This window comes from Ovis canadensis, chromosome 17 (assembly GCF_042477335.2).
Source record: "Ovis canadensis isolate MfBH-ARS-UI-01 breed Bighorn chromosome 17, ARS-UI_OviCan_v2, whole genome shotgun sequence".
Classification (NCBI taxonomy): Eukaryota; Metazoa; Chordata; class Mammalia; order Artiodactyla; family Bovidae; genus Ovis; species Ovis canadensis.
In genome coordinates, this window is record NC_091261.1 from 40,205,298 (window position 1) to 40,225,440 (window position 20,143).

The window sequence follows — 20,143 nt, forward strand, 5'->3', positions numbered from 1 at the left end:
TGGGAAAGATTGAGGGCAGGAGGAGAAGGGGATGACAGAGGATGACATGGTTGGATGGCATCACCGACTCAACAGACATGAGTTTGGGTAAACTTCGGGAGTTGGTGATGGGACAGGGAGGCCTGGTGTGCTGCAGTCCATGGGGTCGCAAAGAGCCTGACACAACTGAGTGACTGAAATGAACTGAACTGAAAGGAAGTAGCAAGATTTCCCAAATGACTTTCTTTGAGCTACACCTAAAATTTTAATGTAACTATGGTTCATTTGTCAAAACTAAGAAACACTGGCAAAACACTATTAACTAAATTATAGACTTTATTCAGATTTCAGCACGTTTCCCACTAATGTCCTTTTTCTCTTCCAGGATAGAAAACAATGGTATTTAATGAATCAGAGAATGAAAAGTTAATATGGTTTGAGAAACCACATTGCATTGTTTAAGAAACTATCACTTGTGGTATTTGGGTGTAGTATCAAGGAGGAATATCCTCAATTGTCTAAAAAGGAAAACACTTTTCCTTCTTCCAACCAGATTTTCTTCACACCCTTTTAACCTTTCAGAACAGATCAAATGCAGAAGCAGATATGGCAGTCAAGCTGTCTTCTGTAAAGTTAGATATTTAAAAGTTTCACAAGACTAAAACAATGCTACACTACTCACTAAAAATATTTTTTGGGGGTATTGGAAAACAAGTTACTTTTTATTAAAATTGTTATGTTAACATTCATGGGTGGTCCGGTCTTTAAAAGTATTTATTAACATTTGACTGCATCTGGTCTTAGTTGCAGCTTGTGGGCTCTTCATTATGTCATGTGAGATCTTTTGTTGGGGTGCACGGACTCTCTCATAGCTTCCCTTGTGGCTCAGCTGGTAAAGAATCCGCCTGCAATGTGGGAGACCTGGGTTCAGTGCCCAGGTTGGAAAGATCCCCTGGAGAAGGGAAAGGCTACCCATTCTAGTATTCTGGCCTAGAGAATTCCATGGACTGTATATATATATATATATATATATATATATATATATAGTTCATAGAGTCCAAAGAGATACAACTGAGCGACCTTCACTTTCATGGACTCTCTACTTGTGACACACAGGTTCAGCTGCTCTGTGATATGTGGAATCTTACTTCCCCGACCAGGGATCAAACCTGTGTCTTCTGAATTATAAGGCAGATTCTTAACCATTAGGTCACTAAGGAAGTCCCAAGATAAGTTCAAGTCTTAACCTCCAGTACCTTGAATATGATCTTAGGAAATAGATCTTTGCAGATGTAATCAAGTTAAAATCAGATCATACTGGATTAGACTGGGTCCTAATCCAATGATTGATGTCCTTCTAAGAAGAGGGTAATTTGGACACAGAAATGAGAATGCCATGTGAGGAAGGAGGCAGAAATTGGAATCATGCATCTACAGGCCAAGGAATGCTACAAATTGTCCTCAACCACCAGGGGCTTCCCTGGTGGCTCAGAGGTTAAGGCGTCTGCCTGCAATGCGGGAGACCTGGGTTCAGTCCCTGGATCAGGAAGATCCCTTGGAGAAGGAAATGGCAACCCATTCCAGTGTTCTTGCCTGGAGAATCCCACGGACGGAGGAGCCTGGTAGGCTGCTGTCCACGGGGTCGCAAACAGTCGGACACGACTGAGCGACTTCGCTTCACTTCACTTGACCAGGAACTCGGAGCGGGGCATGTAGAAGATCTTTCACTGTAAACTTCAGAGGGAGCATGGACCTATGGACACCTTGACTTTGGCCTTCTAACCTCCAGAACTGGGAGAGAATTTCTGTTGGTTGTCGTTGCTGCTGCTAAGTCGCTTCAGTCGTATCCGACTCTTCGCAACCTCATGGACTGCAGCCTACCAGGCTCCTGTGTCCATGGGATTTTCCAGGCAAGAGTACTGGAGTGGGTTGCCATTGCCTTCTCCTTCTTTTGGTTAAGGCCAGTCAATTTGTGTTACATTTCTCACAGCGACCCTAGAAATCTAATACAACATGTATTGCTTTATTATTTTAAAATTAATAAATATTTCAAAATATTTCTTAGTTTCAATTTGTAAAGTGATAATATTGATAACTGTAATCCACATAACTGAAAACTCCCTAGGGCCTTCATGTCTTAAATGTATAAAGGATTCCTAAGATGAAAAAGAGAACCGTTGTCCTTCTTCCCTGCTGCTAAATGGCTTCAGTCGTGTCTGACTCTGTGTGACCGCATAGAAGGCAGCCCACCAGGCTTCCCCGTCCCTGGGATTCTCCAGGCAAGCACACTGGAGTGGGTTGCCATTTCCTTCTCCAATGCATGAAAGTGAAAAGTAAAAGTGAAGTTGCTCAGTTGTGTCTGACTCTTAGGGAACCCATGGACTGCAGCCCACCAGGCTCCTAACCATACCTATGATATCAGTTACCCTATAAACACTGGTGATTCCATGTCTTTTTTTTTTTTCCCCCTTCTGTCCAATTCTTTGCTCTGAGTCTCTGATTTATATATCCTGCTATCTATTTTTTAGACATCAATAATCTGTATATGCCAGACTAGATTCTAGATGCTTTCCCTGACACTGGTCTTCTTCCAGGGTTCTCTCTTTGAAAGGCTTGTACCTCATACCACTCCCTTATACCTCATTCCAACTCATCACCAATCCATCATCCGAAATCCATCCAGCTCTCTCTCTATCCACCCACTGCTATCATAATCTTAGCTATAATCATTCTTCACCTGGGCCACTTTAATAGCCTTCTAGCTTACCTCTGCAAGGACTGCCAGTCTCCTACAACTAGTTCTTTTCAATGCAGCCACAGTGAATTTCTTAAAACACATGAAATCATATATTTAATCTTCACCAACTTCATGTCTCCCCCACTTCATCCCCACCTGAAGAAAACCCTTCATGGCTTTCTGTAGCTTTGCACGAATACCAAAACCCTTAACCTAACCTACAGGACAATGCATGGTCTAGTCATAACAGTTCTAAAATATTTTTAGGAGCAGATTCCATTAAACAACTTAACTCTTTGATCAGTTCTTCTATGCTTAGTCACTCAGTCGTGTCCAACTCTTTGCGACCCCATGGACTGCCCAACAGGCTCCTCTGTCCATGGGGATTCTCCAGCAAGAATACTGGAGTAGATTGCCATTTCCTTAGATCAGCAGTTAAGCTAGTTTTATTTTTATATTATTTTTTAACTAAAATAATTATGGGGGGGGGTTGTCAATTCTTGTCCCTTCTACTTTTATTGTAAATGTTCTTTAAAGACTTTTTCTTTGGCTGTGCCACACAGCGTGTGGGATCTTAGTTCCCCAGGCAGAGATGAGACCTATGACCCCTGCAGTGGAAGTGCAGAGTCTTAAACCACTGGACTGCCAGAGAAGTCCCAAATTAGGCCATGTTAATCAAATGTGACATGGGTTTTCTATATTTAGAATAAAACCTCTTGAACATAGTAATTTTTTAAATAGACTTTTATTGTGAATATAAAATATTTGGAGATGATTTTAAAATTTCAGTTACAGAGTTAATAATTCAATGATCTTTACAAAAGAAAGCACCACATTAAAATTTACATTCATAAGACACAATCTAAAAATGCATATACTAAAATGATTCAACAGTACTTACAGTTATCAAATCATGAAATTCAGAAACTTTTTTAAACCACAGATCTAAACCGAGGTCTCAAGCTCAGATGTCTTCAGGGCCAAGTGGGAAACACAAAGTAGTGAAGTAGTCTCATTTAAGAGCCTGGAATCTGGTGGACTATGGCAAACGGGGGACTGCATACCCAATATAAAGACTTTCTGAATTCAAAACTTTTTATGCACACTGAATAAAACAACTGTGGGCCAAGCTGGCCTGAACTGACTGTCAGTTTGCAGCTGTGGGCTAAATGAATTTCTAGCAAGTTAGGTACCCAATCTTAAAAATGAGACAACATTTCTTTAGGTAGTTGTGTGGATATATTCTTAAAACATCTGACTAAGAGAAGAAATTTTTTAAAATACCTTTTTTCACATTTATTTGGGAGAAATTAGTTATGCCTAAGAGTTTATTAAAATGAAATGAATTTTATTCTTTTACAAATAGAAAGTTACATATATTATTATGTACATTATTGCTGATAGGAAATATTTATGTGAAAAATAACGTACTGGGTTTGCTCAAGCCATTGCTTAGAAAGCATTCAATCACCTCACTAAATACATAAGAAAATACTTGTATTTCAGTTAACAAGTTTATCTTTAAAGAGTATTTTGTTGGAGAACTTTAGTAATTTCATACTGTCAGTGAAAAGGTTCTAATCTAAACATGTAAAATTTTACAGCTCAAACCATGTTTGTTCATTATGTCAAAGCAGTTTTACAGAATCTACAACATTGTATGCCACTGGTTACTTCACATTATCATTTAAAAATAGTTTTTAGAGATTAAGGTGATGGAGGCATTATAAGGACAAATAAAATCTCCTTTTAAAAGGCTGCAAAAGCACCTTATAATTCAAATATCCTTACGAGAGTAGGACTACTTATAATAAAGTAACCCACAGACAACACACACTTCAAACAAATGCAACTCAAATACATTTATTCCAAATCCAAAATATTTTCTGCTTTTAAAAAACATTTTAGCTCTTGGCTTCAGAAGTTTAACATAAAAAGAAAGCACCAAGTGTAACCATATAATACTTCTTTTTAAAAAGGTTAAAAAGTTACTAGTTGTTATATCTTTTCTATAAAATGAAGTTTATATGGACAAATAAGTTTTATAAGTGGCCATTAATTTCTGAAATTAAAAAGACAAAGCTGTTTAAGTATCTGGCTTACAGTTAGATGTTTAGCAAACTCTGAGTATGTATACAAGAAAATATTTAGAAATTATTATCAATTAATGCAATAGGTCTGTGTTCATTTTCATTTTCCATGAATTGATACTTTTCAAGTAGGGGAAATATGTTTGGCATTTTTTTTCCTAACCTAATATTTGGCAAAGTTTTAAAGTCTTATGCATCTTATCTTCATTCTCACATTCAATTATTAAAAGCACTTAAATACAAAGCAATCAGGATTTCTTAGAATTCAAAGTTAACATTAACACTGATTTTACACAGTTATCCATGGCAGAAAATTAATATTGAAAATAGGATTATAAATTCACTATGGATCCATAGACGAAACATGTTTCTCAAACCAAGTCAATAATAGAAATACCATGTAAGGGAATATATACAACACAGGCTGACATATTACAAACGAAGTTTGATTTAGCAGTTCTTTAAAAACCAAAAGGGTTTCTATGAATACCTTTATTTTAAATTAATAAATTATTCATAATAAAATGTAAATTTTTCATAAATAACAGACTAGATATTGATTTTTATGGGACTCCCACAAACTAACAAAATATTCAACATTATTTCATCCAAATGTTGGTTTACAATTATTCAAATGTATTTAAAGATAATAGTTGACTGATTTGTAATACTGAATTCCAGGCTCAATTGACAGCAGGTAGAGTATATAGTGCTGTCTGCTTGTTCTTCACATCATCAAACGATGAAGCTCCTTTTGTGAGAAACATGATGGCTCCACTTGCTACACAGAGTGATCCCATTAGTTAGCGTATTTATGGAGGAAGCGTTCAAATGCATCGTAGATGGCTCGCCTAAAATTAAACATGAAAGAGAACCTACAAGTAATTGGCAAAAAAGGGGGACAGACAATGCTTTTACTATAAGTTATTTCCAAATACCCTGTGGCTTGCAACCTGACCTTGTCTCCAAACAGGCAGGTTTATGAGGGTGTCTGGATCCATGTAATTCACCACTACTGGAAAACTTCCAACTGATGGTGTGCTTCCAATTGATGGTTCAGAAACTGATGGTTTATAAACTCAAGGTTGATAAAAGCCATCTTTTCTTGAGAAGCACTTTTTTTGTGCCTTAAAATTTATAGTATTTATATGAATAAAATATGAAATGATAAAGTGAAAAGGAACTGGTTCTTTCTATTCTTTCTACTTGTTGAAAATTAACTGGCTTTGTAACTTTTCAAGTGTCATATTCAATCTGTTTCATAGATTATGATATAGCAAATGAACTCAAAAGCCTTAGTTCCCTACATTAACTTAACTTTTAATATTTTAATTGGAGAGAAATAGTCACATTGAGCTGGCCCAAGTTCATAAGATATTATTTGTTAGGCTTATTTTGGCTTTTTTCCTATTGTCAAATACATTTTCATTGTATAAAATTCAGAAAAAGAGAAAAAAGTCATAATCCCATCACTCTAAGGTATCTATGTTTAATCTTTTCCTACAGGCTTTTTTTTTTTTAATGCTCACGTCTGTATTTTTACCCAGTTTAAATAATAACTGAGGAACTTCCCTGGTGATCTGGTGGTTAAGTGTCCACGCTCCCAATGAAGTGGGACAGGATTTGATCTCTGGTCAGGGAACTAGATTCCACATGCCACAAGTAAGACCTGGCATAGCCAAATAACTAAAAAAAATTTTTTAAATAAATAATTGAGATCATATTAATATTAATCCTATATTGTACTTGTTTGACTAAGCATTTCCCCACATCCTTAAAAAGATATTAAGATTAACTTTAAAACTGACACCTGCTATGGACCGTGATTTCCAATTTGTTGGAAAGAAAAAGTTTTGTATCATTCTTGTGTGGCTCAAAAATATTTGGCTCAAAAATTTATAAAATGAGGCCCGAGGTTGCAATCTGGGCTACTGTACATGGTATGAGAAGGGTTAGTAAAGGTGTACATATGCATTTTAAATCATTTGAATAGTGTTTTACTCATTTGTACTATCAATCCAAACAACTTAACCCAAATTCTTAGAGCACACAAAGGATTGGCTTGTTTTACTTTTAAATCTGATGAGTGATAAGGGTGAATTCGTAAAGTTCTGCTATTCCAGTGTCATCTAAACTTCGTTAGGTTTTAAAGTGACTAGTGGGGAGTATAAGTCCAATAGCTTAGTATTTATTCCTCCTGAGCAAGTTATTTGATCTTTTTTGTTCCCTGTATTTCTGTATAAAAGGGGGATATTAAAAGTAACATCAGAAGAAATCGCTCTAGTACCTGGCACATACTGATAACTAACATTTATTTCTTTCTCAAATGAAGCCTTCAAGTGAGCACTGAGGAGTTTTTATAGCTGACTTTGATTACATCTATTCTTCGTAATGCCTCTCAGTCATATTCCCACATAGATACACAAAAGAGTAATAAAATAAATTTGATAACGATTTACTAAAGCAAGCATGTGCGTTCCCTGCATTCACATGTAACAGAACTTTAGACTCTTCTTGGGCAACCCTAGCAACCTTCCCTACACGCAATTTTTGTTTGCTTTTGTTTTAGTTTTGCTGTGCCAGAGGGTCACTTGAGTGTTCGGTAAATAGTCTGCTCACTCACTGACTAACTCACTGCTTTACAAATGAGTTTTTTTTTTTTTTTTAAAGATCATACTATAAAAAAAAAAGTGTTACATTCTTGAGGACATTACAGACTTGAAGAATTAATCTGTACCTCAAGAAACTGACATCTCTACATCGAACTACATAAGCAACAACATACAGATAGTTATTTCTTAGATTAAAAAAGAGCTAATAACATGTCAAACATACCAACATGATATGACTGTCCAGTTGGCAGTTTTGGAACACTGCACAGGGCACTGGTCTAACCCCTTGATGTGAACTGATTTAACCATTAATGATAAATATCCCAGTAATAACTGTTAACAATCAAATGAACAGAAGTAGAAAAAAACTGGCATATCAAAAAACTAGAATAATAGCATAAAAGTTTTTGTGAGTGAGTGAGTGAAAGTTGCTCAGTCATGTCCAACTCTTTGGGACCCCATGGACTTTATAGTCCATGGAATTCTCCAGGCCAGAATACTGGAGCGGGTAGCCTTTCCCCTCTCCAGGGGATCTTCCCAACCCAGGGATTGAACCCAAGTCTCCCGCATTGCAGGAAAGCTTTTTTAAGTTCTAACAAATATGGATTAATTCAAGATTATTAACAATAAAATCAGTATTTAATTTCTCATTTAAGGTTCAATATTTACTGGCTGCTGGAACACACTGCTAGATTATTCCACGGGATGCTCAGGTCATTCTGAGAGAACATCAGAGTGGAGTGAAAAATTCACGATGAGTCAAAGCAAGTTTTACAAACCCTAGTAGTTCCTCCCTGCACTCTAAAATATCTGGCTATTAATATTTGAAGAGGGTAAAACCACACAATAAAAACACCTAACATATGCTATTTCCTAGTTCTCTAGGAGGAAAAGAAAACAAGACAAGGTAGGAAAGAGTATCACAATGTGAGAATTGAGAGAAGCAGGAAGGAAATAAGAGGACTAAAATCTATAAGACAAATATCAATTTTTTAATATTTATTGAGAAAAAAAATCCCCAAAACAAACAACAAGTAACAGACACCAGTCAGACCAATCATCTTACCTGAAGAGTCCTTGTTTAAAAAGATAAGCACTAATATGACCCCCTTCTAGATATCGGATTTCACAACCAGGCCAAATTTCTTGTAGACTTCGAACTCCTGTTCGTGGAATATAGGCATCTTCTTTGGCTTGAACCACTATGATGAGGCTTGGGTCAACTGGAACTAGGTACAGGATTTTTAAAGATGAAACATATATACTTTGAAGAAGCTCTAAATAAATACTGGTAACCATATTGAAAAGTAAAATGACACCATACAATGCAGTAAGTATGTAAAAAATACTTGCCAAACTAAAACTTTTGATCATTAAGTTAAAAATCAACTATACTGGATTTTCCTGGTGGCTCAGTGGTAAAGAATCCACCTGCCAGTGCAGGAGACATGGGTTCTACCCCTGGTCCAAGAAGATCCCACATGCTGTGGAGCAAGCTAAGCCTGTGTGCCACAACTACTGAGCCTGTGTGCTAGAGCCCGGGAGCTGCAACGACCGAAGCCTGAGCACCCCAGAGCTGAGCACAAGAAGCCGCTACAGTGAGAAGCCCATGCAACTAGGAGAGTAGCCCCCACTACCTGTAACTAGAGAAAAGCCCACTTCGCAATGAAGACCCAACACAGTGAAAAATAAATAAATAAAATTTAAAAATCAACTATACTAAACCATAACATTATAATACTCATCTCTAATACAATGAGATGAGTATTCTAAAGAAGATACAAACCCCAATGTTTTTAACAAACTAATAAAATGGTCTTGGATTTTCATGGATAAAATGTAAATATACATTTAAATAACTTACTTATCTCAGAAAACACATTGTGGAGCCAATGATAAATGAAATTATAGCATACTGTAAAGATACTTTGCACATTTTACCTATCATCAGCATATATTCTCAATTTCATATAAAAATTAATACCTGAGAAATTTGCTACATGAGTACATTCATCCATAACTCCTTTCATAAATATTAAAGATTCTTTCTGAAGATTGTTTCTTCTTTGTTCTTTACTGAGTAGGTGGCATGACTGAGGACGACAACTTGTGTAACTACTTTTGTTGGTTGAAAGTGTTTGATTGAAGCAGTCCATCTTCGAGGTATCTTGTAACAAGAGTCCTTCTGATGTGGCACTGATAGATGTTCTACTAGATTTATGGCACTCAACAGGTTTGGGGGACACAGCTTGGTCCGTCATATCTAAATTTAAAGTTCTAGAAACCAGATTAAGGTTAGTTAGCTTGTCTGCACTGCTAGGGAAGCGTTTCACGAACTCTTGTCCCATTTTGAAAGAATCTGTCTGAACATATGAAAGAGAGGAAAATGTCATTTAATATAAAATAGGATTTTACGTAACAACCTTGTCAAAACAAAGAGAAAACACATATATCCATCAAGGAATAAATGGACAAGTACTTTAATGGGTACGGAGTTTCAGTTTAGGAAGAGGAAAAAGTTCTGGAGATGAGTGGTGGTGATGGATGGAGGTGACGGTTACACAACAATGTAAATGTACTTACTACTACTGAACTGTACACTTAAAAATGGTTAAAACTAATGAACTGTACATTTAAAAACGGTTTAAGTGGTAAATTTTATGTGGTATATATTTTACCATAATTTAAAAAAAACAGAAAAAAAGGTATACAAATCTAACTGAGGACTAAGACAAATTATATTTTATTGCTAAATGTTTCCTACTAAATGGTAAAGAGTATCATTTAGCCTGTGACACATTTTGTTTTGTTTGTTTTGGCTGCACCACTAGGCTTGCAGGATCTTAGCTTCCCAGACTAGGACTGAATCTGGGCCCCCAAGCAGTGCAAGTGGAGAGTCCTAACCACTGGGCTGCCAGGGAAATCTTGCTTGGGTCATGTCTGCATTATTACAGTTTTGAAATCCATGATTTGTTTTAACCTTAGAACTTCTAAAATTCTTAGGAGTGCATCCTAGCAGTAATACTTCAGTCACCCCAAATTCTTTTCTTAGGCTGAACTAAGAAAAATTAAAAATTATCAAGAAAAATATTAATTATTAAAATTCCCAAAGTATAATGCACACTAAATTTAAGAACTTACAATTTAAGTAAAAATAAAGTTTGTCAGATACGAAAAGCAGTCAAAGAAAAGAACAGCCTGGGAAAATATACTTGCAGCTTATATGACAAACAGCTAACTGCCTTTACAATATTGTAGTGGTTTTTGCCATACATTGTCATGAATCAGCCATGGGTGTACATGGGTTCCCCATCCTGAAAAGTTTTAAGAATGCAGAATGTCTGGTAATTACAAGTATCTCAAAAGCTAAGATGAGAAAAATACAGAAAATAAGTACTCATTGAATAAATATTATTTTGCTTTGAGGGAGCCAGAAATGAGTCCCTTCCAAGAAATAAGTGATAATGATAAAAGATGTAATTAATACACTATATCTCTTTTAAGCCTAAGCATGCATTTCACCTCAGGACAATTCTGATTTTGACATTCTTAATCTCCTTTGTCTAGAACAGGACCCCATTTTAAGCCATTATTTGAACAGAGTTCATAATGTAAAGCCATTTTTCTCCACAGGATGTATTCATTTTAATACAGAAGCTGCAAAATGGCAGATGACTAAGTCAGTTAAAAAGAATCCATGGCATAAATATCAATTTACATTAATTGTCAACAAACTTCTACATGAAGCCTAAAAGTTGATACAGTACAGGTGAGAACTAACATGATTCTTCCATGTTCTCAGACTTTGTTTACTAAATAATACTGTTATAAGATCTGAAAAGAAACTTTAATGGGTCTTCCTAAAGCTGCATAATTTTCCAAACAATTTTCCTCTGATTACAGAGCCTGTTCATTCCTTCATTCCTTTTTCCTTTTTTCCATGAAGAGTTTTTTTTCTTTAAATTTTTTATTTTGTACTGAGGTATAGCTGATTAACAATGCTGTAATAGCTTCGAGGTGAACAGTGAAGGGACTCAACTATATATGCATATGTATCCATTCTCCCCCAAACTCCCCTTCTATCCGTCAATCCTTTTTCAGTCCTTTAACTTTTGAAATATTTTCTTGACACTTTTCCTTGGCCTCAATCAGCCTTGCCAATTTCTAAGCCAGTGCAGCACTCGCCAGAAACAATGGAGTAAGGACTAAAATAACTGTTGTAAGGAAGCCATGTGGATCTTTTGCAAGCCTCTATCACAAAATACTCAGCCCAGGCCTGTACATCAAACATCTCTGTAGAGGCCTTATGCTTGAGTGAAAGTGAGTGTCAGTTGCTCAATTGTGTCTGAATCTTTGCAAGCCCATGCACTGTAGCCCATCAGGCTCCTTTGTCCATGGAATTCTCCAGGCAAGAATACTGGAGTGGGTTAACACTTCCTTCTCCAATGGATTGTTCCCACCCAGGGATCGAACCTGGGTCTCCCGCATTTCAGGCATATTCTTTACTGTCTGGGCCAGGAGGGAAACTTGAGTAGTCTCTAATTTTGTCCTGGGATTATTAGCCAGTCACATTTTCAGGTGACCCTTGGTTGGTTGTCTTCTTTAGCTCTACCATACACTTTTGAGATAAGGCTTAAATTCTGTCATGTACCTCAATTTCAGAGTCCAAGCTCATGCTTGGAGGAATAAATATTATTTCTTTAAGGAATATCCTTCCTTTCAAAAGGGATTGAGATGGTTTGATCAGACCAGCATGGCACCTGAAGACATCGGCACTTTTCCTCCATACTGGTATTTCCCCTTCACTCACTCACCCTTCCTCACTGACCCCCTCCTCAGCCCCCACCGCCATCCCACCTGCATCTGGCCCCTGGGGCCACACTCTGCTGACCCTCCCTCTGTCTGGGGCTCACATGGTGGGGGTGTGTGAGAATCAAGGGTGGTCCCTGCCACTCCTTGCAAAGCACCATGGCTGCCTCAGCTGACACTGGGGCAAAACCTCTGCAGTGGGTGCCACCAGCCTCCCTGACTCCCAACTCACCCAGATTATCAGTAACTTTCAAACTGAACATGCAAAACTTTAAAATTCATGAAAAGAATGGCTACTTTAGGAGAGTAATCAGGAAGCAATTCATTTCCCTGAAAATTGGTAAATTAAGGGAAAGAATTAAGCCTTTCCTATATGAACTGAGGGCTTCCCTCACGGCTCAGAGGCAAACAATCTGTGTGCCAATGCAGGAAACTTGGGTTCCATCCCAGGGTCAGGAAAATCCCTTAGAGAAGGAAATAGCAACCCACTCCAGTATTCTTGCTTGGGAAAGCTCACGGACAGAGGAGCCTGGCAGGGGTTGCAAAAGAGTCGGATGGGACTTAGCGACTAAATAACAACAATATGAATTGAACTACGAGACAACCAAAATAATTAGCAAAGGAAGTGACTTTTTAAAATAAAATAAATTAATAAATGAAAAAAAAGGACAGAATTAAATCAGCATTTTGCAACTCTCAATTTAATAGACATAGGCATTAAGCATCAACGGCTGCTTACACCACAGGAAAGAGCAGCCAGACATTACCTGCTTCCTATACTCTTAACAAAGAACATGGAGGAATATACATGAGAATACAAACAAAAATCTCAGCTGTGAGAAACTCTACAGGTAAATAGCCCATGTTCTTCAACAGATAAACTATAATGAAAAGAAAGGAATGAAGAAGAATTTATAGATTAAAGATACTTAAAAGACACATCAAATAAAAGATGTGTATCTAGGAATGCGTATTTGGACAATAAAATTATCTTAAAGACAAAAGGAAGTAATTACTATAAAAATCAGGATGATGATAACTGAACAGTAGAGGGAGGAGGGCCTTTTGATTAGGACACATGAAAGAGGTTTTTGGGTTGGGTGCTAAGTGCTGAGCTGGGTGGTCAAGTTCTATTCTTGACCTATTACAAATGCATTGAAGGTGAAGTGAAGTTGCTCAGTCATGACTCTTTGCGACCCCATGGACTGTAACTTACTAGGCTTCTCTGTCCATAGGATTCTCCAGGCAAGAATACTGGAGTGGATTGCCATTTCCTTCTCCAGGGGATCTTCCCAACCCAGGGATCGAACCCAGGTCTCCCGCATTGGAGGCAGACACTTTAACCTCTGAGCCACCAGGGAAGCCGTAGTAATCTATACATTAGCTTTGCATGATTGTGGTTAGAACTCTGTGCTCTCACTGCCGAGGGCCTGGGTTCAATCCCTGATCAGGGAACCAAAGTCTCACAAGTTGTGCAGCAAGGTCAAAAAAAAAAAAAAAAAAAGAAAGAAAGAAGAAAAATTATATATATATATATATATATATATATATATATATAAAAATTTGCAATTCTTTTTAAAAATCTGAATCATTAACCATGGTCAAAATCCACCCCCACCATGTTATGCAAAAGTTAAAAATACTTACTCCACAGTATTCAAGCATGTGAATAATTTCTTCTTCATAAACTGTCTGTGTATAATACTGCTTTTCTAGTTCCCTCCAATTAATTGATTTACTTAGCACGCCCTGAAATAACAAACTATATTAAGATCAGATCACATCTGTAAAGCATGTTGTCCAATAGTTTGATTATTCTTACTGTGCAGAAAAAAAATTAACAAAGCAGGCTTGAAATTTCCTATCTCTGGACAAGCCTACTTGTAAGGTTGGACCTTAACTAGAGTCTGGTAATTTAACTAGTAAACAATAGTTCTTTACCCTGATATAAAACTTCCTAAATGGGGGTCACTGGGCCTAAACTGCTGATACAAACAATGCAGTTTCTACTAAATATTGGATTTCCTTCTGGAATTTTAGTATGTGAGGCTAAGAATACCCGGACTTCAAGGCTAAGGTGAGTTTCACTGATGGACAACAATTTGCACCTATTGTCATAACTCACTGTTGAAGGAGTTAAACACATTCTGAAAGACTCCTTTGGAAGCTTATGCTTGGTTTCTTCTGGACTGTACCCTGTGTGCCTTTTTCCTTGGCTGATTTTATAGTGAATCCTTTTGCTGCGATAGGTTTTAGTTGAGAATATGAGTACATATTGAGTCCTGTGATTCCTTCCAGTGAATCTCCAAACCTGGGGGTGATTTTGGGAACCCTTAAAACTATTATGTTTAATTATATATAGTTATCTAAATATTAACTGCAATTAAATTACCGTAGTGAAGACCCCAGATGCTGTGGACCAAGACAGACATGGAATCAATGGCATGGGCTTAGGCCAGTTGGATACTGCTAAGGAAGCCATCTGTAAGATAACACAGAGAGATTCAGTTTAAAGTTCACAGTCATTAAATGAAAAATATTTAATATTAAGAAGTACTTTGGGAGTGGGATGGGGCGGGAGGTGGGAGGGAGGTTTAAGAGAGAGGGGACAAATATATACCTATGGCTGATTCATGTTAGATGTACGGTGGAAGCAATCACAACATTGTAAAGTAATTATCTTCCAATTAAAAAATATTTTGTATAGTAGTTGGTGAGATAAGACATAAACACAAAGTCTCTTAAACACTCATGAGAATGTCTAGCAACCTCTCCAAATTCCCCAGATCATAAACTCAACAATGACATATAATTGCCTCCTAAAAAACCAATAAAGTATATTAGAAAATTTTAAGTATTTTTAAATTTTAAGACCCTTCACAGAAACCTACTTTCTGCTGGGTAAATATAGAGCAAACATGCTGGGATGTAGATCCTGGGCAGCAGGCTAAGCACACTCATTACTTAAGTGACCTGCTCAGGTGGAGCAAGACCATAAGTAAAAATCTCAGACTTTTGAGGTTGACTGAAAGATGTCAAGAATTTGGTGAACTACAAAGCAGATTATATAGCTGATATAAAATGATATAATATGAGAAGTGAAATGTTACTTTTGTCTAGAGGAATTAAAGAAGGCTTCATGAAATTTGGTTGTCTTTTGGGGGAAAAGATAGATGGTGTCTTGTGGTATGATCAAAGGCAGATGGTGAGAAATACAGAGTCTGGTGGGGAAACAGCCAATATACTTCAGTTAGGCTGGTCAATAGGGCATATGTACCCAGAGGAGTAGGGTGACAGGTAGGGCTAGAAAGCTTGATCAGGATCAGATCAGAGGTTCCTTTGTTCCATAGATAATGGGGAATTAATAAAGAGATGGAACAAAGTAGCGTTATTGTCAAAGAATTGATTCAATGAAGCTAAACAGTATTTTATAAGATTGATTAGAGAGGGTGAGATTTGAGGTAGGGAAACCAGTTAATAGGTAGAAGTCCAGCTTATAAATTATAACACTCTGACTTAGGTCATAAAAATGGAAACAGTACTAGACAGGAAAATGAATCTTTTCCCACCTTTCAGTTTCAGTGTCTTTAGTTGTTTCAAATTTGAGTTTTTGAAGCTAATTTTATCAGTTTCAGCCTTTGGTGACTGCTTTGAATTTGAGTAAGTTTTTAAACATAATCTTATAATTCAAATGAATTATAAAGAATATGTATCTATAGATATAGATATAAATGTACTGGATGATTGTTATGTCCAAGAAATGAGCCAGAGGGTCATGTTCCTGGCCCTCACTGAATCAACTGCTTTACAGAGAAAATGGACTGCTAGACAAGCAATCACAATGCAAAGAAATAAGTACATGTTACTGAGAAATGGTGTGGTCTGGGAATCAGGAAGAGCTTCCCACAGGAAGTATGCTCTAACCTGGAAGCGGAAGGGCAAGCTGCTACCTGGCTAGGTGATAAGGTGTGAGGGGGCAGTAGAGGGATGCACAGCTAGTGCCAGTTCCATAGTAAAACCTTTGGCAGGTTTTAAGCAGGAGAGAGCAGAGAACAGATTCAGGGGGACCACACTAATTATAGTGTGGGAAGAAGCTCTTAAGAAAAAGATTGAGGAGAGAAAAGACTAAATGGAGAAACCAATGAGTAGACTGTACACTCTAGAAAGCAAAGGTAAAATAGGTTGATTGTATGGGGATGAAGGGAACAGAGAATCGAAAAGTTTTGCAAATCAGCTATCTTCAGGCATTTAACAGCAAAATAAGGCATTTATAGTTGAGATCTGAAAAGCTAATTTTTATTATCAACTTTTAATAAAATATTAAATCTAATACCTGAAATATAGCTGTGAAGTAAGTAGTAAAATCAGTATCTCCATAAATCACAAAAAAATCATTATTTAATAGTTGGAATAAAAGTTTAGAATCTGTTCCTGCAGGATTTCCCTGGTGGTCCAGTGACTGGGACTCTGCACTCTCAATGTAGGAGCCTAGGTTGGATTCCTGTTCAGGGAACTAGATTCCATATGCTGCAACTAAAAGATGCTGTGTGCTGCAATTAAGACCTGGAGAAGCTAAATAAAATAAATAAGAAGAAATATTAAAAAAAAATTGGTTTCTGCTTTCACCAAAAGTAAAATTAATTCTATACCTAAAGTGATTTCTTTTCTTTTGGCCATACCATGCAGCATTAGTTCCCTGACCAGGGATCAAACCCACACCCCTGCACTGGAAGCATGGATCTTAACCACAGGACCGCCAGGGAAGTCCCTAAAGCGAATTTGTAAATAATTAGATTCTCTAGACCTTCCACCCACTTCACAACCCTCTTCAGCGCTCACAGCCCACAGGTAAGGAGACAGGGCAATAGTTTGAAGCTGCAGTTTTCTCTGGCATGGGTCTACCGTGAGATGCCCACAGAGGACAAGCCATAAATCCATTACCATGCTTGATTCCATAGATCTTATAAACATAACCACAATTAAATATAAGTTGAAATGAAAATGCTTACATGTCCTCCCATGGATATTCCGGTCATTCCTAGAGGTCCATAACCCTCCCTCTCTAGCCAGTGCAAGAGAGCTGCAGATTCTAAAACAAGAGCTCCTCCCATCACAAAAAGGTCGGACACGTTTTTTAAGCTGGACCTTCTAGCCTCACAAAAGAAAAGAGAAAATTATTTATGTTTTTACATTTTTATACACACAAATTTACAATAGGCAGCCAAAATGCATGCTTTTCTTTTAAAGGACCAGATAGCTAAGTATTAATAAAACAATGGTATAAATTGATAAAATTAAATTGCTGCTAACATTGTTCTACATATTAATCACCTAAAACTTAAAAAGTTGTATCTGCTTTACAACATACAACCTTCATTGAATTTCAACTACTGAGCTATTTTGAAATCCAGAGGAGAACATATTATTTATTTGACAGAACTTAAAACTGTTAAAATATGTATGGGAAAATAATATTTCTGTATTGTCAATTTTTAGTTAAATTACCACATCAATAAAAGGAAAAACAAATTTACAGTTGTCCATTCTTAGGAAAAAAAAAATACAACAGAGCTTAAAGCTCACATTAAAAAAAAAAAAAAATATATATATATATGTAAGAATTGAAACCTAATACTAGATAATTTTTGTAGAACCAGATCAAAAAACTCTTAAATTTGTATGGAAACACAAAAGACCCTGAAAAGCTAAGGCAATCTCAAGAAAGAAAAATGGAGTCTGGAGGAGTCAGACTCTCTGATTTCAGACCATACGGCAAAGCTACAGTAATCAAGACAATATGGTAATGGCACAAAAACAGAAATCTAGATCAATGGAACAGGATAGAAAGCCCAGAAATAAACTCATGCACATATGGTCATTTAATTTATGACAAGAGAGGCAAGAATACACAATGGAGAAAAGACAGTCTCTTCAATAAGTGGTGCTGGGGAAACTGGACAGCTACATGTAAAAGAATGAAATTTGAAACTCTCTAACACCATATACAAAAATAAACTCAAAATGGATTAAAGACCTAAATGTAAGACCAGATACTAAGAAGTCTTAGTGGACTTTCCTGGTAGTCTAGTCATTGAAAATCTGCACTTCCATTGCAGGGGGGTATAAGTTTGATCCCTGGTCGGGAAAATAAGGTCCCACATGCTGCGTGGTGTGGCCGTAAGATTAAAAAACACAAAAACCTATTAGAGGAAAACATAAGCAGAACACTCTTTGACATAAATCACAGCAATATCTTTTTTTTTTTTTGGCTGCACCACACAGCATGTGGAATCTTAGTTCCATGACCAGGGATTGAACCTGTGCCCCCAAGCATTGGAAACACAGAGTCTTAACCACTGGACTGCCAGGGAAGTCCAGCAATATCATTTTTGATCCATCTCCGAGAGTAATGAAAATAAACAAATGAGGCCTAATTAAACTCAAAACCTTTTGCACAGCAAAGGAAATCATAAACAAAACAAAAAAACCACGCCACAGGCTGGGAGAAAATATTTGTAAAAAAAGCGACTGACATAGAGCCCACGCAGCTCTATATGAAAAAAAAAAAAAAAACACCCACTCAAAAAAAATGGGCAGAAGATCTAAAGAGACATTTCTCCAAAGAAGACATGCAGATGACCAAAAAGCACATGAAAAGATACTCAACATCACTAATTATCAGAGAAACACAAATCAAAACCACAATGAAGTAACACTTCATACCAGTCAGAATGGCCATTAATAAAAAGTCCACAAACAGTAAATGCTGGAGAGGGTAAGGAGAATAGGAAACCCTCCTATACTGTTGGTTGGAATGTAAATTGGTATAACCACTAAGGAGAACAGTATGGAAGTTCCATTAAAAAGTAAATAAATAACTACCATATGATCCATCAATCCCATTCCTGAGTATATATCTGGTGAAAACCAAAATCCAAAAGGATACACTCATCCCAGTGTTCACTGCAGCACTATCTACAATAGTCAAGACATGGAAGCAACCTAAATGCCCACTGATAGAAGAATGATAAAGATGTGGTATATTTATACAATGGACTGTTTATTACTCAACCATAAAAAACGATGAAATAGTGCCATTTGCAGCAACATGGATGGACCTCAAGATTATCGTACTAAGACATAGAAAGACATATCATATGCTATCACTCATATGAGGAATCTAGTTTTAAAATGATACAAATGAACTTATTTACAAAGCAGAAACAGACTTACAGATATTGAAAATAAACTTATGGCTGCCAAAGGGGAACTGTGAAGGGAAGGAATAAATCAGGATTTTGGAATAAACGTGCCCACACTACAATACATAAGATAGATAACCAACAGAGACATACTGTATAGCACAGGGAATACTACTCAATATTCTGTGATAACCTATATAAGAGAAGAATCAAAAAAAGAATGGATAGATGTATAACTGAATCACTTTGGTGCACACCTAAAACTAACACAACACTGTAAATCAACTATACTCCAATAAAATTAAAATAGTAAAAAAGGAACAAGGCAACAAGAACAAAAGGAAAATAAATAGCAATGTAAAAGAATTCAACCTAATACTAGTCTCCTGAATTATTGAAATCTTGACTATTAGAAAAATAATTTTTATAAAAATATGTTTTGATGAATTTAAACACACCAACTGAAACTTTCTGTTTTAGAAACTGATTTTACATACAAGTATTTACTTGTAAGAATTATTTTACTACATATTTTTAGAATCCAGAACCATTCTTATATAATGATTAAAAATATGACTTTATTACTAAAATGACCAAGTTATAATCTATTTTCAAAATTGAATTCACATAAAGACATATTCCTATAGGAAACATTGCCAGAATGTATAAAAATTCGCTTTGTCAATGGTTATTATATGTAGAATAATTATGTAG

The 20,143-nt window shown here is 36.5% G+C and overlaps 1 protein-coding gene, 1 non-coding gene and 1 pseudogene across 8 annotated transcripts in view; all 3 read right to left on the bottom strand.

The window, feature by feature from the left end:
• Positions 1-3,445: 3,445 nt before the first annotated feature.
• Positions 3,446-20,143, bottom strand: part of ABHD18 (abhydrolase domain containing 18) — a 44,283-nt gene continuing 27,585 nt past the window's right edge. For 6 of the 7 annotated variants that reach the window (XM_069557451.1, XM_069557455.1, XM_069557453.1 and 3 more), the window contains 6 exons: positions 17,237-17,375; positions 14,620-14,709; positions 13,875-13,976; positions 9,403-9,781; positions 8,485-8,647; positions 3,446-5,657 (listed from right to left, as the gene is read on the bottom strand). In XM_069557451.1, coding sequence (XP_069413552.1) covers positions 5,606-5,657; positions 8,485-8,647; positions 9,403-9,781; positions 13,875-13,976; positions 14,620-14,709; positions 17,237-17,375 — 925 coding nt within the window. In that variant the 3' untranslated portion in view covers positions 3,446-5,605. The remainder of the gene's footprint in view (positions 5,658-8,484; positions 8,648-9,402; positions 9,782-13,874; positions 13,977-14,619; positions 14,710-17,236; positions 17,376-20,143) is intronic. The other variant, XM_069557454.1, reaches the window with a different exon arrangement.
• Positions 11,427-11,799, bottom strand: LOC138422480 (small integral membrane protein 15-like; annotated as a pseudogene).
• Positions 17,040-17,173, bottom strand: LOC138423029 (small nucleolar RNA SNORA42/SNORA80 family). Its single transcript, XR_011250131.1, has one exon. It is a non-coding gene; the product is annotated as a small nucleolar RNA SNORA42/SNORA80 family (small nucleolar RNA).